General features: G+C 54.3%; 1 protein-coding gene across 4 annotated transcripts; it reads right to left on the bottom strand.

Moving 5' to 3' along the window:
* Nucleotides 1-256: 256 nt before the first annotated feature.
* On the bottom strand, nucleotides 257-18,539 carry PFAS (phosphoribosylformylglycinamidine synthase). Of its 4 annotated transcripts, none has more exons than XM_058703098.1 (28): nucleotides 18,457-18,539; nucleotides 15,569-15,749; nucleotides 15,347-15,482; nucleotides 15,011-15,116; nucleotides 14,492-14,681; nucleotides 14,274-14,379; nucleotides 13,766-13,906; nucleotides 13,523-13,647; nucleotides 13,229-13,357; nucleotides 12,137-12,268; nucleotides 11,871-11,999; nucleotides 7,041-7,114; nucleotides 6,774-6,930; nucleotides 6,398-6,459; nucleotides 6,110-6,271; nucleotides 5,736-5,855; nucleotides 5,471-5,602; nucleotides 5,033-5,263; nucleotides 4,681-4,861; nucleotides 4,513-4,596; nucleotides 4,212-4,367; nucleotides 3,896-4,015; nucleotides 3,418-3,563; nucleotides 3,108-3,315; nucleotides 2,865-2,956; nucleotides 2,671-2,785; nucleotides 1,362-1,685; nucleotides 257-1,252 (listed from the first exon to the last, which is right to left on the bottom strand). In XM_058703098.1, exons 2-28 carry the CDS (start codon nucleotides 15,708-15,710, stop codon nucleotides 942-944), a joined length of 4,011 nt encoding a protein of 1,336 aa, XP_058559081.1. In that variant the 5' UTR covers nucleotides 15,711-15,749; nucleotides 18,457-18,539; the 3' UTR covers nucleotides 257-941. The 4 variants fall into 4 exon arrangements, with proteins under 4 accessions (XP_058559081.1, XP_058559079.1, XP_058559082.1 ...); XM_058703096.1 differs by having other exon boundaries at nucleotides 18,390-18,520; XM_058703099.1 differs by lacking the exon at nucleotides 18,457-18,539 and adding an exon at nucleotides 18,438-18,456.
* Between the last annotated feature and the right edge of the window lie 3,190 nt (nucleotides 18,540-21,729).

Below are 21,729 nucleotides of genomic sequence, written 5' to 3'. Positions count from 1 at the left end.
ACCCCTGGGAGCAGTGACCGTGTTCGGCCCTGTAGCTAATCACCAAACATTAATGGAATGAATGACCGAATGACTGGATACTGAAGGCTCAATCCTAGGGAAGCAGGTGCTGCCCATTTCTGCCAGGAAGGGATCTGCTAAATCTAGAAGCAAATGCTGAGTTCAGAGGCCCGCACTGGGGCAGCCCTACCCCACAGCTGGATACCGGTTTTGCAGAAACGTCTGCAAACAATTGCTTGCACCACACAGCACTACATTTTAAGGTTTTATTTATTTTTGAAAGAGAAACAGGGTGAGTGGGGGAGGGGCAGAGAGCGAGGGAGACACAGAATGCGAAGCAGCTGCAGGCTCTGAGCGGTCAGCACAGAGCCCGACGCGGCGACGCGGGGCTCGAACCCACGAGCTGTGAGATCCTGACCTGAGCTGAAGTCCTACGTTTAACCGACTGAGCCCCCCAGGCGCCCAGCACTACGTTTTGAAAAGAGAAATCCCGAAAGCTTCTTTCTGCGGTTTTTCTGATGAGAACACTCAGGCCCCGACTTGCGTGCTCTCGCACACCCCCAGCCCCACAATCCCACGTATGGGGAAGGGGCATGTAAAACATGCCCCCGAGCCCGGAGGAAGACGGGAGGCACGCCTCGATCAGTGGGCCGAGTGGCCTGGGGCGACGGGACCCTCCCCCTTGCCGCAGGCAGGCTTCTGCCTCAGAACCACACACGGCTTCCCGGGTCCACAAAGAACAAACTATGGCAGAGAGGAACACATCCAACAACGTAAGGCAAAAGCGGGCTGATTAGTAACATTAGCTGAGGTTTTTTTTGGCGCTTTGGTCCTTGTCTGTCCCAGACGTCTGTGGAGATGACGTGGGGGTGCTTCTGAAGATGGGGATGGGGCGGGCTGAGACCGTTGGGCCCGGATGCCCCCCCACAACGCCCCCCTGCTCAGCAGCCCCCCTCTCGGGTCCAGTTTCGGGCGTTGATGAAGAGCTGGAGCCAGGGGGAGGTAGTCAGAGTGTCAAAGGGAGGAGGCTGCCACGCCCACTGCCAAAGCCGCACAGCCCGCTCAGGGTGAGGCATGAGGGCCAGGTGGCGGCCATCGAGGGAGCAGACGCCAGCCACGCCCCCTGGGGACCCGTTGGGGTTCAGGGGATACTGTTCCGTGGGGTTCCCGTCGTCGTCGGCCCAGTGCAGTGGAGCCAAGCCCCTGGCCTCAATCTGGGCTTGGAGTTCCGGAGAAGAAAAAGCCATGTAACCTGGGGAGGGGGGATGGGGAGAGGAGGAGGGAAGTGAGATCACAGCTTCCCCTCTGCCCCCCCCCCCCCCCCCCCCCGCCAGACCCTCCCCTGCCTTCGGGAGGCTGACCTTCGCCATGAGCGCTCCACACAGGTAGCACAGCTCCTTCCATCCCTCGAAGCATCAGGGCCGGCCCAGGACCCACCCGCACGCTGGCCCAGCGGGACTCAAAGCGCCCAGACAGGTTGTGGCGAAGCAGGAGGCCCGGCCTGGCCGGCAAGGAGTCCTGGCCCGTCCCCTCTGCCTCCTCGCTGGGGCTACCTCCCACCCAGCCCAGCAGAGCCAGCAACTGACAGCCATTACACACGCCCAGGCTGAAGGTGTCGGGCCGCTTCCGGAAGCGTCTCAGCTCAGCCCCGGCCAGCGGGTGGAAGGTCACAGCAGCGGCCCACCCTAGCAGGGAACACAGAAGTCACAGAGGGACCCGGATGGCTGCTTTCCAGTTCCAGCCCTGCCATGACCGCCACCCCCGCCCCTCCCCAGCACCCAAAATACACACACGTACACGCAAACTCAGGGCAAATCCAAGGGGAAGAAATAGGTTTATCTGCTTAAATCAGATGTTGCCAAGTCCTGGACCAGAGATGGCCCGTAAGTTTCTTGCCTGGCCAGCGGGGCATGTGCAACGCCTTATTTCACTGCCTAACACTTAAAAATAAGATTTTTGTGGTACGCCTGGGTGGCTCAGTCGGTTAAGTGTCCGACTTCGGCTCAGGTCACGATCTCGTGGTTCACAGGTTCGAGCCCAGCGTCAGGCTCTGTGCTGTCAGCACAGAGCCTGCAGCCTGCTTCAGATTCTGTGTCTCCCTCCCTCTCTGCCCCTCCCCTGCCCCCTAAAATAAAACGTAAAATTTCATATAGGGGCGCCTGGGTGGCTCAGTCAGTTAAGCTGACGACTCTTGACTTCGGCTCAGGTCATGACCTCATGGTTTGTGAGTTCAAGCCCTGAGTTGGGCTCTGTGCTGACAGCGTGGGGCTTGCTTGGGATTCTCTTTGTCTCTGTGCCTCCCCGCCACTCACATTCTGTCTCTCTCAAAAATAAATAAACGTTTTTAAAAATAACAAGATTTTGTGCAAAAAAAAAAATCTGGATTTTTGGCTTCTCTCGAAAACAAAGACCTGGCCGTGCCGAGCCGGCTTTCTAACAGCACAATCTGCTGGTGTTGAGTGGTGCCCTTTGGTTGAGTCATGTGCCACCCAGCGCTCCCACACCTCATGTCAGTTAGCCATAGGCCTTGTGTTGGCAGCCGGCCCAGAGTCAATGTGCTCTCTCTCCCCGGACTTGGGAGGAAAGAGTTCAATTCTCGGTCAAGAAGGGAGCTAAGGCACCTCCCCGGGAATGGGCGGGGGAGGCCGTGGGCGGAAGCCTGACGCCCACCTTTGGCAGAGCCCAGGACATCCGCGTAGCTGAAGCCGCCCACGAAGGCCACGCCGCGGAACGTGTCCAGCCCGATCGCCCCAGAGCAGAGGTCCTGCATGGTCACATCCCACACCTGCCAGGACGGGGAGGGGAAGCTCAGGAGGACAAAGAGCCCGAGGCCCAGCCCCAGCCCCGCTGACAACGACGCTCACCTCGAACCCGGCCGAGTGGAAGCCGTCTGCCATCTCGCGGTCTCCGTTACTGCCCTCCTCTCGCAAGATGGCAACCCGGGGAACGGGACCACCTGGAGGGTGAAGGAGGGTCTCTGGGCCGGAGGGCTCCTTCCCCACCGCCATCCCCCCAGACGCGGCTCCAGGGCAGGCCCTGGCATCGGGCCGTGGGTTCCACCCCGGCCCGGTGTCCGGGAAGCCATGCCTGTGCACACATTGCCTCACCAGGCTCTCGGGGCACGGAAGCTTTGGGGAAGCCGGGGGGCAGGCAGTAAGTGGGCCCCGTCCGCTCCCTGAGCCCCTGCTCTTCCTCTGCCACACAGCGCGGCTCGGCCTGCAGCTGGTCCAGCTGGAAACTCGTCTCCTCCCAGAGGGCTCGCAGCTGCCTCACAGACTCTTCCAGAACCACAGCCCCGTTCACGGACACTCGCACCTACGGGGAGAGGCCAGAGCGAGGACGTCCAACCCGGCCCCCCTCCCCCGGGCCGGCACAGGCGAACCGCGGCCCCCCGCGAGGCGCTGCCCGCTCCCTCACCAGGGCGTGGGGCCCAGCGTCGCCCGTGGCGCCCAGCTCCAGGCAGTGCAGGCCGGCGTCCCGGTAGCGCTTCAGCACCTGGGCCAGGTCGGGCCCCCGCACCTCCAGCACCAGGCCCGGCTCCTCAGCGAACAATGCAGGCAGCGCTGGGGGAACAGAGGGGGCGGGAGGGTGACAGGGGTGCCACCGGGGATGCGGAGGTACAACCGAGGTGGGGGGGCGGCTAAGGGCTGAGTGAGTGCAGGCAAGGATCAGGGGTGGGGTGAGGCCTGGGAGACCACGACCAAGGATGTGGCCTCAGGGTCTCGGGACATCTCAGATGGCAGGGGCGGGGAACTCACCTGGCTCAGTGGTCAGGGAGATGGCAAAGGACTCAGGGAATGGGGGTGGGGATGCTCCATTTTCTCACAGGACATGGGGTCTACGGGGCCCACCCTGCAGGCCACCCAGGCCCGAGTCCAGACCCCCGGCTCCTCACCATCGACCCCAGGGGCAGGCACGTCCACCTCTATCCCACAATTCCCAGCAAAGGCCATCTCTAGCAGGCAGGTGACGAGACCCCCGTCACTGACATCGTGGCCTGAGCAGAGGAGACGGTCTGGAGGAAGGAGAAAAACGCTCAGCAAGCTCAGGGCCCAAACCTGACGGCCCCGCGCCCTCACCCAGCAGGCCACGTGTGGGAACCAGAGAGAGGGGACGCCGCATCCCTCTTGCCCCAGCCTCGCCAGCTCAGCCGGGGAACGCCTGCCACGCATCCGCCACACGCACACCGTCTCCGCCAGGGCCCCGCTCACCTCGCAGCAGCCCCTGTGTGATATGGAAGGCACGCACCAGGTTCTCGGGAAGGTCCAGGTTCGGGGGCTGCTCGCCCAGCTGCGAGAAGCACTGGGCCAGGGCTGTGCCCCCCAGCCGGTACTGCCCGGGGCTCAGAGGCACGAACAGCAGCCGGCCTGGGGAGACGGGGAAGGGGTGAGGGAGGTGAGCGGCTCAGGACTCCCCACCACACTCACGGGTGCCAAAGCGGCCGGCACGCGGACAGACCCACAGACCCCCGAACACGTGACGCGGCGAGGAGGGGGAAGCATCCACATTTACCTCTGCCCCCAGGACGCTTGAGGTCCGGGGTCACGGTGGCTGTGATGTCCGGACAGACAGCATAGGCCGAGATGACGAGCGACCCTGCAGGGCAAGGAGTGAGACAGTGAGGTGCCAGCCGCGCTCCGCGGGCCCCGCCCCGCTCTCCCCAGGACCCCCAAGCCATACCGGGGGCCCGCACGGTCTCAGAGCCGACCCGGGCGGCCATGCTGAGGGAGTCCTTGCCGCCGTCCACCGCCACACCCAAGGCCGCCATCACCGCCACCATCGCCGCGCAGGCGTCGGCCAGAGCCGCGCCCTCCCCCGGGAGCTTGGCCGCCCACATCCAGTTCCCGCTGCACTTCACGTCCTGGGGAGCGGTGGACACCGGGCATTAGAGAGGGAGAGCCGCGTGGAGACCGGGCTGGGGCACAGGGACCGGGAGGTCCCGGGCACGAAGGGCAAGAGGAAAAGGTGAGCGGTGGACGGAGGTGCATCACAGAGGCCCGCAGCCCCAGGGCAGAAGCCGCAGGGGACTCACCCGGAGGTCGGTGACCAGAGCAAACACCAGGTTGGTGAGGGCTTCGGCCACAGCCAGTCGGGCGGCGACCTTGGGGTCCAGCAGGCTTTTGACCGGCTGCTCTCCTAGAGCCGTGGCAGCCCCTACGAGCTCCTGGTGACTCAACGCCACAACCGCCACGTCGGCCAGAGGGGTCTGCAGGGGCCCAACGCACTGCTGCTGCGCCACCAGGCCGCCCACGGAGCGGTCCACCTGTGGGACCAGGCAGGGTCGGCAAGAGGCCAAGGGACAGGGACGCCGGGTCGCGGGGCACCAGGCCATCAGGGTGGCCGCCGGGCCCCGTCACTCCTCCCTTGGGCCTGTTGAGCCCCCTCGGCCATCCCAAAGAGTGGGAGGCCAGGGCGGTGAGCAGAGGGAAGGGCACAGGGGACGAGGGGCAGAGCAGGGGTGCAGGGAAACCTTGTTGGTGAGGTATCGCTTGCTGGCCACAGCAGGCAGCCTCAGGACGCGCTCCAGAGCCTGGCGCACACTCAGCCCCGGGGGCAAGGCCAGAGGCCGCAGCACGGGGAGACTCCGCTGCAGGAAGAACTCCTAGAATACAGAAGGCGGCAGGGGTGTGAGCACCCGGCCACACGGGTGAGAAGGCGCACGTCGGCAAAGGGGGAGTCTGAAGAGCCGGGGTGGGGAAGGGAGACCAGCCTCCCTTCCACCCACCCACACGTACCTTCCGAGGCATCTTGCCCAGCACCCAATCCAGCTCCAGGTCCACAGGGGTCGGGGGCGAGGGGGCATCCCCTTCGCCATTTCTTCCGACGGGACAGTCCCGATCGTCCACCAGCACGATCTACAGACCATGGGAACATGGCCCAGAGGGCATGAGACCGTGAGGCCCAGCAGGGGCCACTTCTAGAAAGCAGCGAGGCGCGCTTTCCACCCTCTGCTTGGACTTCCCCTCGAGGGCCCGCCCTTCCCCCCCCCCCCCCCCGCCCCCGTTTCCCAGTCTGTGAGCCACCGACTCCCGCCCTCCCACTCCCCGCACCTATCCCCTGCTCCAGCCCACCCCCTGCAGCTCCGCGCCCACCCACGCGGCCAACTCACCCTCCTGTCTCCGGTAATGGTGCCCACAAAGCAAGCTGGGCAGCGCTCCCGGGCGCTGACACGACTAAGGAAGTCTCGGTCCACGGGCCTCAGCAGAAGAGCATTCGACTCCTGGTACTCGGCCCCCCAGATTTCCAGGGCATTCAGGGTCGGGTCCCCGAGCTGCATCCATGGGGGAGGAGGAAAGGAAGAGGTCGGTGGGCACTCCCCAGGCTCACGTTTCTGCTAGAAGATGGCGGGGGCCGGCGGGGACAGGGAGGCAGCCAGGCCCGGGGGGACAAGGCCCACCTGGAAGCGGCTGGTGTAAATGACAGCTCCAGCCGGGTCACTCAGCTCCTTCAGGACGTTGCCTGGTGAGAGGGTGCGTGGGAAGGTGGTGACCTGGCCACGGTCGGGACCCGGCGAACAGAGGACAGTGCCTGGCCTCCCAGGGAGCCCCTGATGCTGTGTGTCCCGCACGGATCACTTCCACACCCTCACCACCAACCACCCCAGGGCAGCAGGCTCCCAACATCCCAAAGCAGAGCCTCTCCAGAAGGTACAGGGGGCGGAGGATGGGACCTGGGGCCGGGCGGCCAGTCGCAGATCCTCGATGCCCCTCTCTGAGCCGAATCTCGCAAGAGCCCGGGGCGGCCGGGACCCTTGTCCGAACCCCTTCTCTCACCATTGCCACCGGCACCCTGGTCGTGGAGGCTGCAGATGGGGTTCCCCCTGGCGGCCTCCACGCAAGCCCGGATCACACGGTTCATCTTCTGTTCCATCTCCGGGTCTCCCCGCTGCACAGCCCCAAAGTCCAGGTCACTGGAATTGTCTCCCTGCACCTGGGGGAACGCATGGCATAGCTCAGGCGAGGGGGTCCGGGAGCTCACGCCCCACCTGTGCACAGGGCCCCACAACGTCCCGGAGGCTGCATCTGAGCTACTCTCCTCACCTGCACAGACGAGGCGGCTCCACCCCCGACTCCGATCCTGTAGACGGGACCCCCAACCTTTACAACGTCCATGCCTGAGAGGAAGGAAGACAGAGTCTGAACACCGGCGTCAGGATCCCACACAAGCGTCAGCACGAATAAGTTAAGGATACAGGTAAACAGACAGGCCGGGACAGCAATCAGTATTACAAAGGCAAGTGTTCTTTGGATAAATACACTTTGAGGAATTCACGCTCCGGATTTATTCACGTAGGCGCAAAGTCACCTATGTACAAAATTAAACACTGCAGTGTTATTTGTATTACCAGAGAGGAAATACTGTTGACCTTTCTTTAAAAAATTTTTTTTAATGTTTGTTTATTTTTGAAAGAGAGAGAGACAGAGTGTGAGTGGGGGAGGTGCAGAGAGGGAGACACAGAATCTGAAGCACGCTCCCGGCTCTGAGCTGTCAGCACAGAGCCCAACATGGGGCTCAAAACGATGAACTGCCAGATCATGACCTGAGCCGAAATCGGGCGCTTAATCGACTGAGCCACCCAGGCACCCCCTGGCCAACTGATTTTTGACAAGAGTCCCAAGACAATTCAAGAAGGTACGAATAGTCTTTTCAAAACATGGTGTTAGGACAACTGGATATCCACATATAAAAGGGAGAAGTTAGACTCCTACCTCACACCATATACAAAAATTCATTCAAAACATATCAGAAACCTAAATGTAAGAGCTAAAAACTATAAAAATAATATACAAAAAACACAGCTGTAAATCTTTAGGACTTCCTAAATATAAGGGTTAAAAGCTATAAAAAATATTACAAGAAAACACCGCTGTAAATCTTAAGGACTTTGGCTTAGGCGATGATTTCTTAGTCGTGACATCAAAACCATAAGCAGCAAAAGAAAAAATAGATAAACCAGACTTTACCAAAATTAAAAACATTGGGGTTTCATAAGACACCACGAAGAAAGTAAAAAGACAACCCACGGAATAGGATATATTTGCAAATCATGTACCTACCCGATAAAAGTCTAGCATCTAGAATATATAAAACTCTTATAACTACACAAAAAAGACAACCCAATTTAAAAATGGACAAAGAAACTGGTGTAGCCGCTCCGGAAAACAGTATGGAGGTTCCTCAGAAAATGAAAAATAAAACTACCCTACGACCCAGCAATTGCACTACTGGGTATTTATCCAAAGGATACAAGTGTGCTGTTTCAAAGGGACACATGCACCCCCAGGTTTACAGCAGCACTATCGACAATAGCCAAAGTGTGGAAAGAGCCCAAATGTCCAACGACAGACAAATGGATAAAGAACATGTGGCATATGTAGGCAATGGAGCATTATTTGGCAGTAAAAAAAAATGAAAACTTGCCATTTGCAGTAACATGGATGGAACTAGAGGGTACTATGCTCAGCGAAATTAGTCAGAGAAAAGACAAGTATCATATGACTTCACTCATACGTGGAATTTAAGATACAAAACAGAAGAACATAGGGGAAGGGAAGCAAAAATAATATAAAAACAGGGAAGGGGACAAAACATAAGGGATTCTTAAATATAAAGAGTAAACTGGGGCGCCTGCGTGGCTCAGTCAGTTAAGCGTCCGACTTCGGCTCAGGTCGTGGTCTCACCTCATGGGTTCGAGCCCCACGTCGGGCTCTGTGCTGACAGCTCAGAGCCTGCAGCCTGCTTGGGATTCTGTGACTCCCTCTCTCTCTGCCCTTCCCCCACTAATGCTCTCTCACTCTCAAAAATAAATTAAAGAAAAACCATTTAAAAATAATCAAAGAAAAAGAATAAACTGAGGGCTGCTGGAGGGGTTATAGGTGGAGGATGGGCTAAATGGGCAAGTGGCATTAAGGAGAACACTTGTTGGGACGAGCACTGGGTGTTATACGTAGGGGATGAGTCACGGGAATCTACTCCTGAAATCATTAGTGCACTATATGGTAACTAACTTGGATGTAAATTTAAAAAATTAATAAAAATAAATAAAATAAAAATGGACAAAGAGGGGTGCCTGGATGGCTCAGTAGGCTAAGTGTCTGCCTCTTGGTTTCGGCTTAGGTCATGATCTCAGTTGTGAGATCAAGCCCCGCATTGGGTTCTGCGCTGGGCACAGAGCCTGCTTAGAATTCTCTCTCTTCCTCTCTGCCTCTCCCCCGTTCACACTCTGTCTCTCACAAATAAATTAATTCATTTAAAAAAGAATGGACAAAGAATCCAGACAGACATTTCACCACGGAAGACATATAAACGCATATGAAGAGTCTCAACGTCATCAGTCATTAGGGAAATGCAAATCAAAACCACAACGAGACACGACTTTATGACACGGGATGGTTAGAATCAAAAAAGATCAACAAGACTTTGTGAGGATGTGGAGAAATCAGAACCCTCTTACATTGCTGGGGGGAATGTGAAAGGGTCCAGCTGCTTTGGAAAACAGTCTGGCCATTTTTCAAAAAGTTACACGGAGGGGCGCCTGGGTGGCTCAGTCAGTTGAGCGGCCGACTTCGGCTCAGGTCATGATCTCGCGGTCCGTGAGTTCGAGCCCCACGTCGGGCTCTGGGCTGACAGCTCAGAGCCTGGATGGAGCCTGTTTCAGGAGCCTGTTTCAGATTCTGTGTCTCCCTCTCTCTGACCCTCCCCTGTTCGTGCTCTGTCTCTCCCTGTCCCAAAAATGAAAATAAAAAAACGTTAAATTGTTAAAAAAAAAAAAAAAAAAAGTTACACATAGTGACTAAGTGACCCAGCAATTCCACACCTAGTTATACAGGCTAGAGATATGAGAACGTGTGGACACAGAAAAACGTGTACACATATATTTGGGGCACCTGGGTGGCTCCCTCAGTTGAGTGTCCGACTTCAGCTCAGGTCATGGTTTCACGGTTCGTGAGTTCGAGCCCCACATCAGGCTTCCTGCTGTTAGTGCAGAGCCCGCTTCAGATCCTCTGTTCCCCCTTCTCTGCCCCTACCCCACCTGTGCTCTCTCTCTCTCTCAAAAATAAACATTAAAAAAAAGGAAAAGGAAAGAGAGAAAAACGTGTACACGTATATTTATAGCAGCACTACCCACACCAGCTGAAAAGTAGAAGAAACTCAAATGTCTACGGACTGAGGAATGGATAAACACAATAGGTCTACATAACGGAGTATCATTTGACTGTAAAAAAAAAAAAATGAAATATTAATACATGCTCTGGTGCAGATGAGTCTTGAAAATATGTTGGGGCGCCTGGGTGGCTCAGTCGGTTAAGCGTCCGACTTCAGCTCAGGTCACGATCTCACGGTCCGTGAGTTTGAGCCCCGCGTCGGGCTCTGTGCTGACAGCTTAGAGTCTGGAGCCTATTTCGGATTCTGTGTCTCCCTCTCTCTGACCCTCCCCCGTTTATGCTCTGTCTCTCTCTGTCTCAAAAATAAATAAATGTTAAAAAAAATTAAAAAAAAAAAAGGGGTGACCTTTATGATACACAAATTACATCTCTATTTTATTAAAAAATAGAAGTGTGCGCATATGTTCCTTATCTAACAAATATACATATAGGCCTGTTTTCTTTCCCTTTTTCTTTTTTTTTAATGTTTATTTCTTTCTGAGAAAGAGAGAGACAGAGCGGGAACAGACAAGGGGCGGAGAGAGAGGGAGACAGAATCGGAAGCAGGCTCCAAGCTCTGGGCTGTCAGCACAGAGCCCGACGAGGGGCTCGAACTCATAAACCATGAGATCATGACCTGAGCCGAAGTTGGACGCTTAACCCGACTGAGCATACCAGGTGCCCCCATATAGGTCTGTTTTCTTAAACAAGTTCTTTCCTTTTAGCACGCATGAGTGGAGGGGCAGAGAGAGGGAGAGAGGGAATCCCAAGCAGGCTCCACGCTCGGCTTCGAGCCCGACGCGGGGCTCAGTCTCACGAACTGTGAAAACAAAACCTGAGCCGAAATCAAAAGTCGGGTGCTTAACCGACTGAGTCACCTGGGCGCCCCAGGTCTGTTTATATATGCTGGAAATATCTCCAGTAAGGTACGCAAGTAACTGGTTAACAGTGATTATCTCTAGGGAGAGAAACATGGTGGCTGGAGGTCAAGGGAAGGACAGTTTTTGCTGTATAACCTTTTTTGCCTTTTAAATTCTGAACCATGTGACGGGGTCACCTATTCAATACACGGGACCTGGTTCGTATCTTGATCGTACCCCACGATCCGGCACAGGGTGGGGCCTGACAAATGGTTGCCCACCTGAACCGAGCAAGCAGATAAAAGCCCCTGGAGGACAGCGCTGGTTGCCTCGACTTAGCAGGGCAGGCCCCTGGCGGGTAGAAGGAAACAGGTGCACACAGGGGCAACACAGACAGAGACGGCCCCATGGGCATAAAGCGCCGTCCTGCCTTGAAAACCTACACTGGGGAGAAGACACAGGAGCTGGGAGATTAAAAACAAACCCCTTGATCGTCAGGGGAAGGGAAGGAAAAATATAAACAGAGAGGGAGGCAAACCGTAAGAGGCTCTTAAATACAGAGAACAAACTGAGGGTTGATGGGTGTGGGGAAAATGGGTGATGGGCATGGAGGAGGGCACTTGTTGGGATGAGCACTGGGTGCTGTATGTAAGCGATGAATCACTGGGTTCTACTCCTGAAACCAAGACCATAGTGTATGTTAAATAACTTGAGTATAAGAAAAAAAAAATATGTGCGTGTATGTATAAATAAATAATAAACACATAAAAACGAACCCTAGCGTAGCCTCTAAATTCCCCTCCAGCAGCTGCTGGGTGCTGCGGACAAAGCCGGCTGGATATGGAGAAGGGGGGTGGGCTCTTACCTGGCTCTGGGGGCTCCTTGCTCACATGCTCAGCTTCCATGGACCCAATGCCCCCACTAAACATGATGGGTTTGATCCACTCACGCCGCTGGCCGTCCGGGAGCTGGAGGCCCAAGGAGCGGGCGAAGCCTGGAGCGTGGACACCACAGGCAGTGGGGACAGAGGCCAGTCAGTACCGCCCCCCACAACCCAGCGCTCACTCAGTCATTCACCCCACCCCCCCTCTAGTACTAGGTGCCCGTTAACCCCCACACCCCCAGCCTCACCGGCCAGCACTGGCTCCCCGAACTTGTTGCCGTAATCAGAAGCCCCATTACTGGCCTCAATGGCGACCTCCAGGGGCCGGGCAAAGTTCTCAGGATACTGGAAGCTTGGGTCCTCCCAGGGCAAATTGTAACCTGGAAGGAAAGGGGAAGGTTGGCTGTGAAGACAGAAGACAGGGGCGCCTGGGTGGCTCAGTTGGTTAAGCGGCCGACTTCGGCTCAGGTCACGATCTCACAGTCCGTGAGTTCTAGCCCCGCGTCGGGCTCTGTGCTGACAGCTCAGAGCCTGGAGCCTGTTTCAGATTCTGGGTCTCCCTCTCTCTGACCCTCCCCTGTTCATGCTCTGTCTCTCCCGGTCTCAAAAATAAATAAACGTTGAAAAAAAAAAAAAAAAAAAAAAAAAAAAAGAAGACAGAGGCGCCAGGGTCCTTTGGGAAGAGTCTAATCCACCAAGGACCGCCCGTGTGGGTGGAATGTCCCGCTTCTGGAAGTTCTATTTCAAGGAGGTGTAGAGCCTGTGATTAAGCGCCGATCTTGTTCCCCACCTCCCACACCAGCCTTTCTTGAGTCTTGGGATCAGAGTTCTTAGGGCTCTCTAAGAAATTAGACTTTGGGGGCAGGTGGTGATCATTGAGACTGACCCAACACCATGTTTCGTTGCTGAGCAGATGCTATTTTATAAAGAAAACTGCAGGAGGCGCCTGGGTGGCTCAGTCGGTTAAGCATCAGACTCTTGGTTTTGGCTCAGGCCATGATTCCATGAGCCGTGAGTTGGGCTCTGTGCTGAGAGCGCGGGGCCTGCTTGGGATTCTGTCTCTCTCCGTCATTCTCTGCCCTCCCCCACTCATGCTTGAGGTCTCTCTCAAAACATAAATAAACTTAAAAAAAAAGAAAGAACATTGCAGTTCTGCAAAGCCTATCTGGGCACCTGGGTCTCCCCTGGGCTTAAGAGTCCTCACGGCCACAGTCCGTGAAAGGCCAGCTACACTGGAGCCCTGCCTCCCAAGAAAAGGCACCCAGGATGACCTTAAGAAACAGAGGTGCTCCAGGCCTGCCGGGACAGGGAAGGGACGGCAGGGAGCAAAGAGGCAGGACCTGGGATGTGCAGGTTTCCAAAGCAGTAGCCAGCAGTCCCAGCCACCACGTGGGCGCCACGGCCCGTGCACTGGACATCTCGGATCCGGCCCCCGGTGCCTGTGGTCGCCCCACTGAAGGGGGCTACCCCTGTAAAGAGACGGGGGAGAGGTATGGGTACCGCAGAGAGAGACCCCAGCCCTGCCCACCCCATTAAAACTCAGGACAACCAGCCTGTTTTCTCAGACCCAGCCGAGGACCTTCACTCTACCCTACACTCCGAGCTCCCTCACCTGTCCCCAGGACCCAGCTCACCTGTGGGGAAGTTGTGGGTCTCCGCCGTGAAGACGACATGTCTCAGTGCCCGCTGCTGCCGGAAGCAGCTTGGTCGCGTGGGGTCCTCGGGCTGTAGGAATCGGACCTCCTTCCCTTGGATTGCGCTGTGGACACATTGGTTCTGGACCTTGCTTCCTTCCTGGGGTCTGCGCTTACCCCGTGAAGGCTTGGGGCCTCCTCTCTCCTGGACCCAAGGCCACCCCAGCCTAGGACCCAGCCCACCTGCTGTTGTCACAGAACTTGAGGACGTTGTTGGGGTTCGAGGACGCCTGAGTGCTCATGATGGCCTCAAACAGGGAGTGCGTCATCTCCTGCCCATCCATGTGGAGTTGGCCCTTGAAGAACCAGTGTCGGCTGTGCTCGCTGCAGGGGTGACGGGGGAGCGGGGGGAGGGCCGGCAGAAACACGGGTCACTTCGCACACCGTGCCGGCTCTCCCCACCAGTGTCAGCAACTGTTACGGTACAGCCAGCCCTCACTCAGATAACAGGTCACACCAGATTCCCAAGCCCACAAGCCTCAAACGTTCTTTCACTGTGGACCGCTCAGACTCAAAGTGAATAGGGTGTCAAGACGTGAATGGAGATGACTGCATGGACGTGGAGCCCGGGCCCCCAGACAGACTCGGGGACGCCCCCGTGCCAAAAGACAGCCGTGAAGGCGAGTCCCTGCGCCCTCCCCTTCCAACCTCCACGGGCTCAGACATCAGGATGGCCCCCATTCCTTCCCACCTATTGGACTGAGCCAGGTCGAAGGCCTCCACGGTGCTGGGGTTCCGCTTTAGCTCCTGGAAGCGTTTAGTGTAGAAATCCAGGTCCCAGGAGTCTAGGGCCAGGCCTGGGAGACAACCACGGGAAGAGCGGACGGTGGGGTGCAGGCCCCCACCGTCACGGGTCCCGGCATCCCGACTGGCCTCGCCGGGGCCTGCCTCCCGGGCACCCCTGCTCACCTAGCTCCTGGTTGGCTTTTTCCAGGGCACGCCGGCCCTCTGCCAGGATGTCGATCCGGCCGTTGAGAGGTGCTGACATGCTCCGAAGGGAGAAGCTCTGGATGGGCCGCGGGAAGTGCTGCTCCGTCATCCGGTCATGCAGGGTAGCCAGAGCCAAGGTCTGCATCTCAGAGGAAGGGGGCTTGGCAAACTAGGGGCAGAGACACACGCAGAGGGCAGGGGGCGGAGAGCTGAAGAGTGGACAAAATGGTGTACCCCGGTCCTCTAAGTCACGCAGGGCCAGCCCACTGCTGTCTCCGTGGTGCCTGTGTTCTGATTAGAACAACACGCCCCTGCCAGGCACGAGTCCACGTAAGGGGCGCACAGGCTGGCCTTCCGTCCCGTTCAGCCCTCGACCAGGTAGCCTCAGGCAGTGAACAACTTGCAAACAGGGCAGGCCTAAAGCCAAGAGCTCCTCCCCGTTTCTCCTTTACTATCTCCGTAAAGTTCAGGACCTCATCTCTTTATCTCGGGCCTCACCGAGAGCAGGTAGCGCCGGGTAGTCTCCACGCGATCCACAGCCCCCAGCCCCGCAGCCCAGCACACGGACACGACGTTGGTAGAGGCTGGGGTGGAGAAGTTCAGCCTGAGGAGCGGGCCGGATGGTTAGGACCCCAGAGCCCCCGGTTTCAGTGGCTTTCCGGGTGGGGTGTGGCGTTTCGGGCAGGGAGTAGGACGGAACGAAGGAAGTACAGATCCGCCAAGGATCGAGATGGGAGGAAGGAGAGGAATGGAAGCAGAAGAGGTGGGCAGTGTGCCTGCAAGGGAGGAATGCCTGAGAACATGGAATGGATCGCCCTGGGCTGAGACACTTGCCTGGGCCCAACCTCCAGCAGTAGGTCGCTGGAGTCAGAACGGAGCCAGGACTCCTGGGCAACATCACCCGGTAACAAGGGGCAGCCAAAGAGCCACGTGAGCTTCTTCATCTCCTCGGCGCTTGGGAGGGAGTCGGCTGCACGGAGGGACAGGGCAAGGATACCTTGAGACACGGCCCCCGGCCTGGTAGACCTCCCCCAAGAATCCGATACGTGGCCCAACCTGTCCAGTTCACGTTGTAGCACAGCTCGGTCTTGACAGCCTGCAGCTCTGGCAATTTCCCTTGCAGCTTCCTCCGCGTGTGTCCAGAGGCCGCCCTCTCATGGCCCGAGGGACGGACATAGAAGTGAAGGACTGAGGGCATCTCTGCAGGTGTCCCGTACTGGAGAGAGGAGTTAGGTTCCTAAAAAGTAACACCCACTATAACCTGTCAAACTGATTTCACATTCCAAAGACAGATGAGGCCTTGGAGGCATTAGGGATGGGGTGGGGGAGAGAGGGGCATGTTCAGAGGTACTCTGAAAAACGGAAGCTTGGGGGTCTTAATTAATCCTGCAAAATGTAGGAACAGGGACATTCTCGACACACGCTCCTCGCCGGGCCCCCACGCACGGTCTTAGGAACATAACTATGAGTAACACAGAAACCATTTCCGCCCTTGTAGAGATCACATTTTATTGAGGGAGACAGGCAAGGACTCAAACGTTTCCAGGCCACTGTGGTTAGGGCCAAGAGACTGTGGGCACCAACCTAGCACTTTAGGAATTAAGAAAGACTTTCAGGGAAAAATAGCATCGAAGTGTAAATCTATAGGATGAGCCGGACTGGGCCCAGCTGGGGAAGTCAGATGACACCATTCTTCTGACACTCTTCTGCCTTCTGAGGCACCTGCTGGGAACCTGCCCTTCATTCTCTTCCCTCTACATGCTCTTCCTAAGTGACTTTGTGCAGACTCGTGGCTTTAAATACCGTCTGGTAGACTGAGCAACTGAAAATGCCAGCATTCAACCCATTTCTTTTAACCAAAAATGGCAATTTCATATTATTTGAGTTGCTATCTGCCAACAGATTCCCTAACTTAACTCAATCTTGACTCTCCCTGAAACTCCAAAGCAGTACGTTAAAATGCTCACATGACTGGGGTGCTCAGCTGGCTGAGTCAGTGGAGCGTGCAACTCTTGTGAGTTCGAGTTCCACGTGGGGTGGAGAGATTACATCTAGATAAAATCTTTAAAATATAATAATAAAATGCGGGGCGCCTGGGTGGCTCAGTCGGTTGAGCGTCCGACTTCGGCTCAGGTCATGATCTCGCGGTTCATGGGTTTGAGCCCCGCGTCGGGCTCTGTGCTGACAGCTCAGAGCCTGGAACCCCGCTTCTGATTCTGGGTCTCCCTCTCCCTCTCTCTCTCTGCCCTCTCCCGCTCATGCTGTCTCTGTCTCCCAAAAATAAACATTAACAAAACTTAAACAATAAAAAGAAATAAAATAAAATATAATAATAAAATGAAATGCTTATGTGACATCTCCACATAGATGTGCCATAAACACAGATGATTGTCCGTTTTGGCCAAAACAGAAATTTTGATTCCTCACTCCTCCAGACCTGCTATTCTCCCAGTTTTCTCCCTCCGGTCAACACTAACAAACCAGCTGCTCAAGCCAAAAATACAGTCTACCTTAATTCTTCTTTCTCTGAGCCCTCTCTGTATACCCAATCTGCCAGCAAAGCCCTTTCCAAACATATCCCTGGATCTGTCCACATCCTTCCATCCCTGTTACCATCTGTCACTACGATCACTCACTTGGGACCTCCTGAATAGCACCCCAATCCCACTCCCGCCCTAGCCACCAGCCACTTGGCATATTTCAACATAAATGAGATCATGGCTTCTCATCACACGTGGTAAAACCTTCCAACCCAGTACCTGGCTTTCCTAGTCTGGCCACTGCCCACTACTCCAACCCTATCTTATGCCACACTCTTTTTCATCCACAAGGCCCCACCACACTGGCTTCTTTTCTATTTCTCTTAACTTGTCAATCTCAGTTCTGGAAGGTATTTTTCTCACGTGGATATTTGCACAGCTAGCACTTTTGTGACTTAGATTCCTGGCGAAATCACCTTCTTGGAAGGGACTTCCTTGATCCACCCTTCTGAACTAGCCCCTCTCAGACAGCCCTGTTTTATTTAATTAATTTAGGTTGTTTTTCAAGTGTATTTATTTTGAGAGAGAGAGAGAGAGAGAGAGAGAGAGAGAGAGAGAGAATCCCAAGCAGGCTCTGGTAGTGTCAGCACAGAGCTGGATGCGGGGCTCAAACTCACGAACCTTGAGAGCATGACCTGAGCTGAAATCAAGAGTTGGACACTTTACCGACGGAGCCACCCAGGAAAGCCTAATTTAATGTTTAATATTTGCATATAACCTAATTAGTCATAATTAAAGTGAATTACAACTAATGTAAATTTAATTAATTATAAAATATAAGCTTTAGAATTATATATGATTAACTTAAATGATTATTAATCCAGTGCTTATCAGTACCTGACATTTTAATTCATTTTAAGCTCTACCTGCCCCACTAGCCCAAAATCTCCATTCGGGCCAGGCCTCATTGCCGTGAACGATGATGCTCCTGACCGATCAGTCTCGATCCCCGCCTTTCTCAGCAGTCCCCACCCGCTTCTGATCACCCTTTTCTGAAGCTGGGCCCCCTGCCAGTTGTCCTTTATACTGTCCTTCCTACAGGAATTATCACACGTGAGCCATCTGACTTTCGTCTATCACTCCGTGAACAGAAGCCCCAAGAGCTCAGGGACAGGCTTGCCCACGGCAGGGCTGCATCCCCAACGGCTAGCATGACATAATCGAGGAGGTCCCAGGCTTTGCGTTGGCCGAGCGCTCCGGGCCAGAGGGGCTGAGGGTACGCGGGGAGCCTGCCCTGCCGCGCGGCTCGGGAAGGCGCGCAAGGTCGCACGACTGCGCGGCAGCTGGACACAGCTGGGCCGGGCCCGCTAGGGACACGGACGCGGCCTGAGTCAGACCTGGAGAGGGTGGAGAAAGGGTGTGGCAAACAAGGTGTCAGGACTGACGCGTGATAGCCATACGCACGTGGAATCCACGATACCGGGTCCAGAGGTTCTCGAAAGCAAGCCCGCCCGTGGAGCCCGGAAGAGGCGGGGCTCACTCCCGTGGGCGGGGCCGCCGAGCCAACTTCCGGTACCTCCCCCCCGCACCCCCCCAGCTTATGTAGCTCAGTAATGGGCCGAGTTCACCTCCCCCCCCCCGCACCCCCCCAGCTTGTGTAGCTCAGTAATGGGCCGAGTTCTTGGTTTTCAGGGTTTTGTTTTTGTTTTTGTTTTTGTTTTTGTTTTTTTGGAAATATGGTAGGTCCCATGGCCTGCCCTCCCCGGTGCCCGTATAAACCGTGACGGAGACAGGAACTTTGAATGCAGGAAACGGAACGAGAAGCATCGTCCTTGTCCAGGACTCAGTTTCCCTCTCCCTCCTACTTTGGCTTTCTTTCACTTTTTTCTTTAATAAATGCATAGATTTACTTAATTCTTAGCAGAGTGGGAGGCCTACATTATTAATTTCCACACTCTCGCCAGTGACAGTAACAATGACAACGATAGGAAGACATTCACGAAACACCCGTTAAGGCACTTGACAGGATCTCGTTTGATCTTCACAAAAACCCTTGGTGTACAGATGTGGGAGCTGAGGTTCCTCGCAACGACTTGTTACCTGGTTTTGTCACTTGGCACTTTCTACCTATGTACACATTTTTTTGTGCATTTTTTTAAACCCTCGTAATACATAAATACATGGTTTGTACCAGTGAGGATCCTATCTGAATATGGATGGCACACTCGAAAAGGTCTAACAACAGGAATTCAGTAGAGTGTATTTTACACAGATACGGGCAGGATTAAGGGAACTAACAAAGTACAGTGGGGGTGGGGGCATCCAGAGCCTGGCAACGGCAGAAAGTGCTTACCACCTGTAGGCTTAAAGGGACAAAGAAGGGAAGAGTGCCATCAGCTGAGAGGTGCAGCCATGAAAGGGCATCCGAGGGCACAACTACAGTGTTGAAAGAGAAAGGAAATAAACACTGGGTTCTCTCTCCGGCCAAGTTCCCACACAAACTGTTTCTACCTCTCATTAGCTAAATCTTGCCTGAAGCCTGACGGCAAGTAAGCTAGAGAGCTGTGCCAGGGCCAATGGCCCAAAGGTCTTTTTAATGAATCTTTAACAGAGAAATGTTTAGAGTAAAAGGTGAAAGTCTTGATCCTCATCTGTTTCCTTATTTATTCCCCTCTGCTATACAGGGGCCAAGAGGAAGGTAAGGCAAGTGAGTACCTGGGTGCAAAACTTATGGAGATACTTCAAATGTTCATTCACCCTAATTCCAGCCGTGCCCCAGATATAATCGTTGCTACCTGTTTGATGTGTAAAGTTCCAGGTTATTGAAATGAGTTTTCTCAGGGCTCACTTCTGACAGAGGCCATGTATTAATCTTTCGACATCTGAGCACCTCTTGGTTTCTTTCCCTTTAGGCGCTCCTTGGCTCCACCCAGTACGTACCTTCCAGAGCCTTCCAGGAGCCTTAGTTTGCTCAGCTCTCTCTCTGATCCTATTTTCTTCACATTTTCTTGTGTTATTATTATTTTTTTTTTAAAGTAGGCTTCTTGCCCAACGTGGAGCTTGAACTGACAACCCTGGGATGAAGAGTCACCTCTCTACCAACTGAGCTAGCCAGGCACCTCTCCCCAACATTTTAGTATTCCCGGTGTATCATAAGTTTTCAGCTTTCACCTCCATATAGTGACTTCCAGACTTATCCTTTGGGCTCTAATCCCTCTCCTGACTTTGGTCCCATATATCCAGCTGCCCCTTGGACAAGAACAGCGTGTTCAAAATCACCAGGTCTAGAGGACAGCACCACACTTCCTTCCCTGTGTGACAGACCAACCACTCTTCTCCATGCTTCCCTAACATCTTCCCCTCTCCCATCCTTTTCCTTTAAGATGCTTATTAAATCAAGCATGATCTATTTCAGTGTCCTGTTATTCTCTTGTGCCCTTCTCATTTGGTTTTTGCATGCTGCCACCAGATTAGCCTGACATTTAAATGACACCGGTGAAGGGAGGGTGGTGAGGGTGAGAAGTACAACTTCCTCTGATCACTGTCACTGAAACTCAATGCTCCCTCCTGTGAACCATCAAAAGTAAATCCCAGGATGTAGGGCATATCTTCATGGATTTGGTAACTACAGGGAGTCTTCCAGAGTCCAGAAAACATTGAAAGCAAAAGGAATGATGAGGTTTGGGACTTCAGGCTTTGACAGGCGTTTTAACAAGGGTGTTTTGGGGGGAATTTGTTGTTTCGGTGAAAAGGCAAGAAACATATCTAATGTAATCATGGGGAGTGACTGCAAAGATTCACTTTCTACACAATTTGTCACTGCAATGCACTGCAGGAATACAGAGCTTGCATCGAATGTGCAATTGAATTAGGGGATACCATAAGTTGTAGAATTAAAGCCTATGTTCTCCTGTTAAATGATGTCTAGAGCATTCTTATTGTCTACAGTGTTTTTGTATGTTTATTTATTTTTGAGTGGGAGGGGGCAGAGCATGAACGGGGAAGGGGCAGAGAGAGAGAGGGAGATACAGAATCTGAAGCAGGCTCCAGGCTTTGAGTTGTCAGCACAGGAGCCCAACATGGGGCTCGAACTCCAAACCGCGAGGTCATGATCTGAGCAGAAGTCGACGCTTAACGGAGCCACCCAGGAGCCCCTACAATGTTCATACTTAGAATATTCTACTATCTCGTTCCAAAAACAACTGGAAGCTGCTACAAGTTTACAACTTTAAATGCCCCTCTTTCGCTGTACTTTATTTTATTTTTTCTTAAAGTTTGAATTTTTAGTTGGAGTATAGTTGGCATGCAATACTATTATTAGTTTCAATCAAACAGAGTGATTCAGAAATCATATATGTTACGAAATGCTCACCACGGTAGGTCAGCACAAAGCTGTTACCATATTATTGACTATATTCTCTATGCTGTGACTCATCCCTGTAACTTATAACTGGAAGTTTGTACCCCTTAACCCCCTTTACTTCTCTCGCATATTCCCCCAACCTCCTCACTTTACCTTTCTAATCTCCTGTCTTCCCCTCCCAGTGCCTGGTGCATAGTTGCCTGAATTCTGTTCACTCACTGCCTACTAAGCCAGGGAATGCTTGGTTGGTTGACTGAGGTAGAAAGAGCAAAAGGCTTTCATTAGTTGAGCCACAAATATTTACCCAGTTCATATGCATATATATTTCAAAGAAAGACATGGTTTAAAGTTTTATGTAAGTAATCTCTACCCAG

Source organism: Neofelis nebulosa, chromosome 16, assembly GCF_028018385.1.
Source record: "Neofelis nebulosa isolate mNeoNeb1 chromosome 16, mNeoNeb1.pri, whole genome shotgun sequence".
NCBI lineage: Eukaryota > Metazoa > Chordata > Mammalia > Carnivora > Felidae > Neofelis > Neofelis nebulosa.
This window is presented reverse-complemented; position numbering and strand designations above follow the sequence as displayed.

What these genes read in the sequence shown, in the direction of transcription:
- PFAS (XM_058703098.1), bottom strand. Translation starts at nt 15,710, where the DNA reads ATGCCCTCAGTCCTTCACTTCTATGTCCGTCCCTCGGGCCATGAGAGG. An exon ending in GAGCCGCCTCGTCTGTGCAG is followed by an intron (nt 6,931 to 7,040) that starts GTGAGGAGAGTA and finishes GCGTTCCCCCAG; the next exon opens with GTGCAGGGAGACAATTCCAG. An exon ending in TTCCGTGCCCCGAGAGCCTG is followed by an intron (nt 2,957 to 3,107) that starts GTGAGGCAATGT and finishes TTCACCCTCCAG; the next exon opens with GTGGTCCCGTTCCCCGGGTT.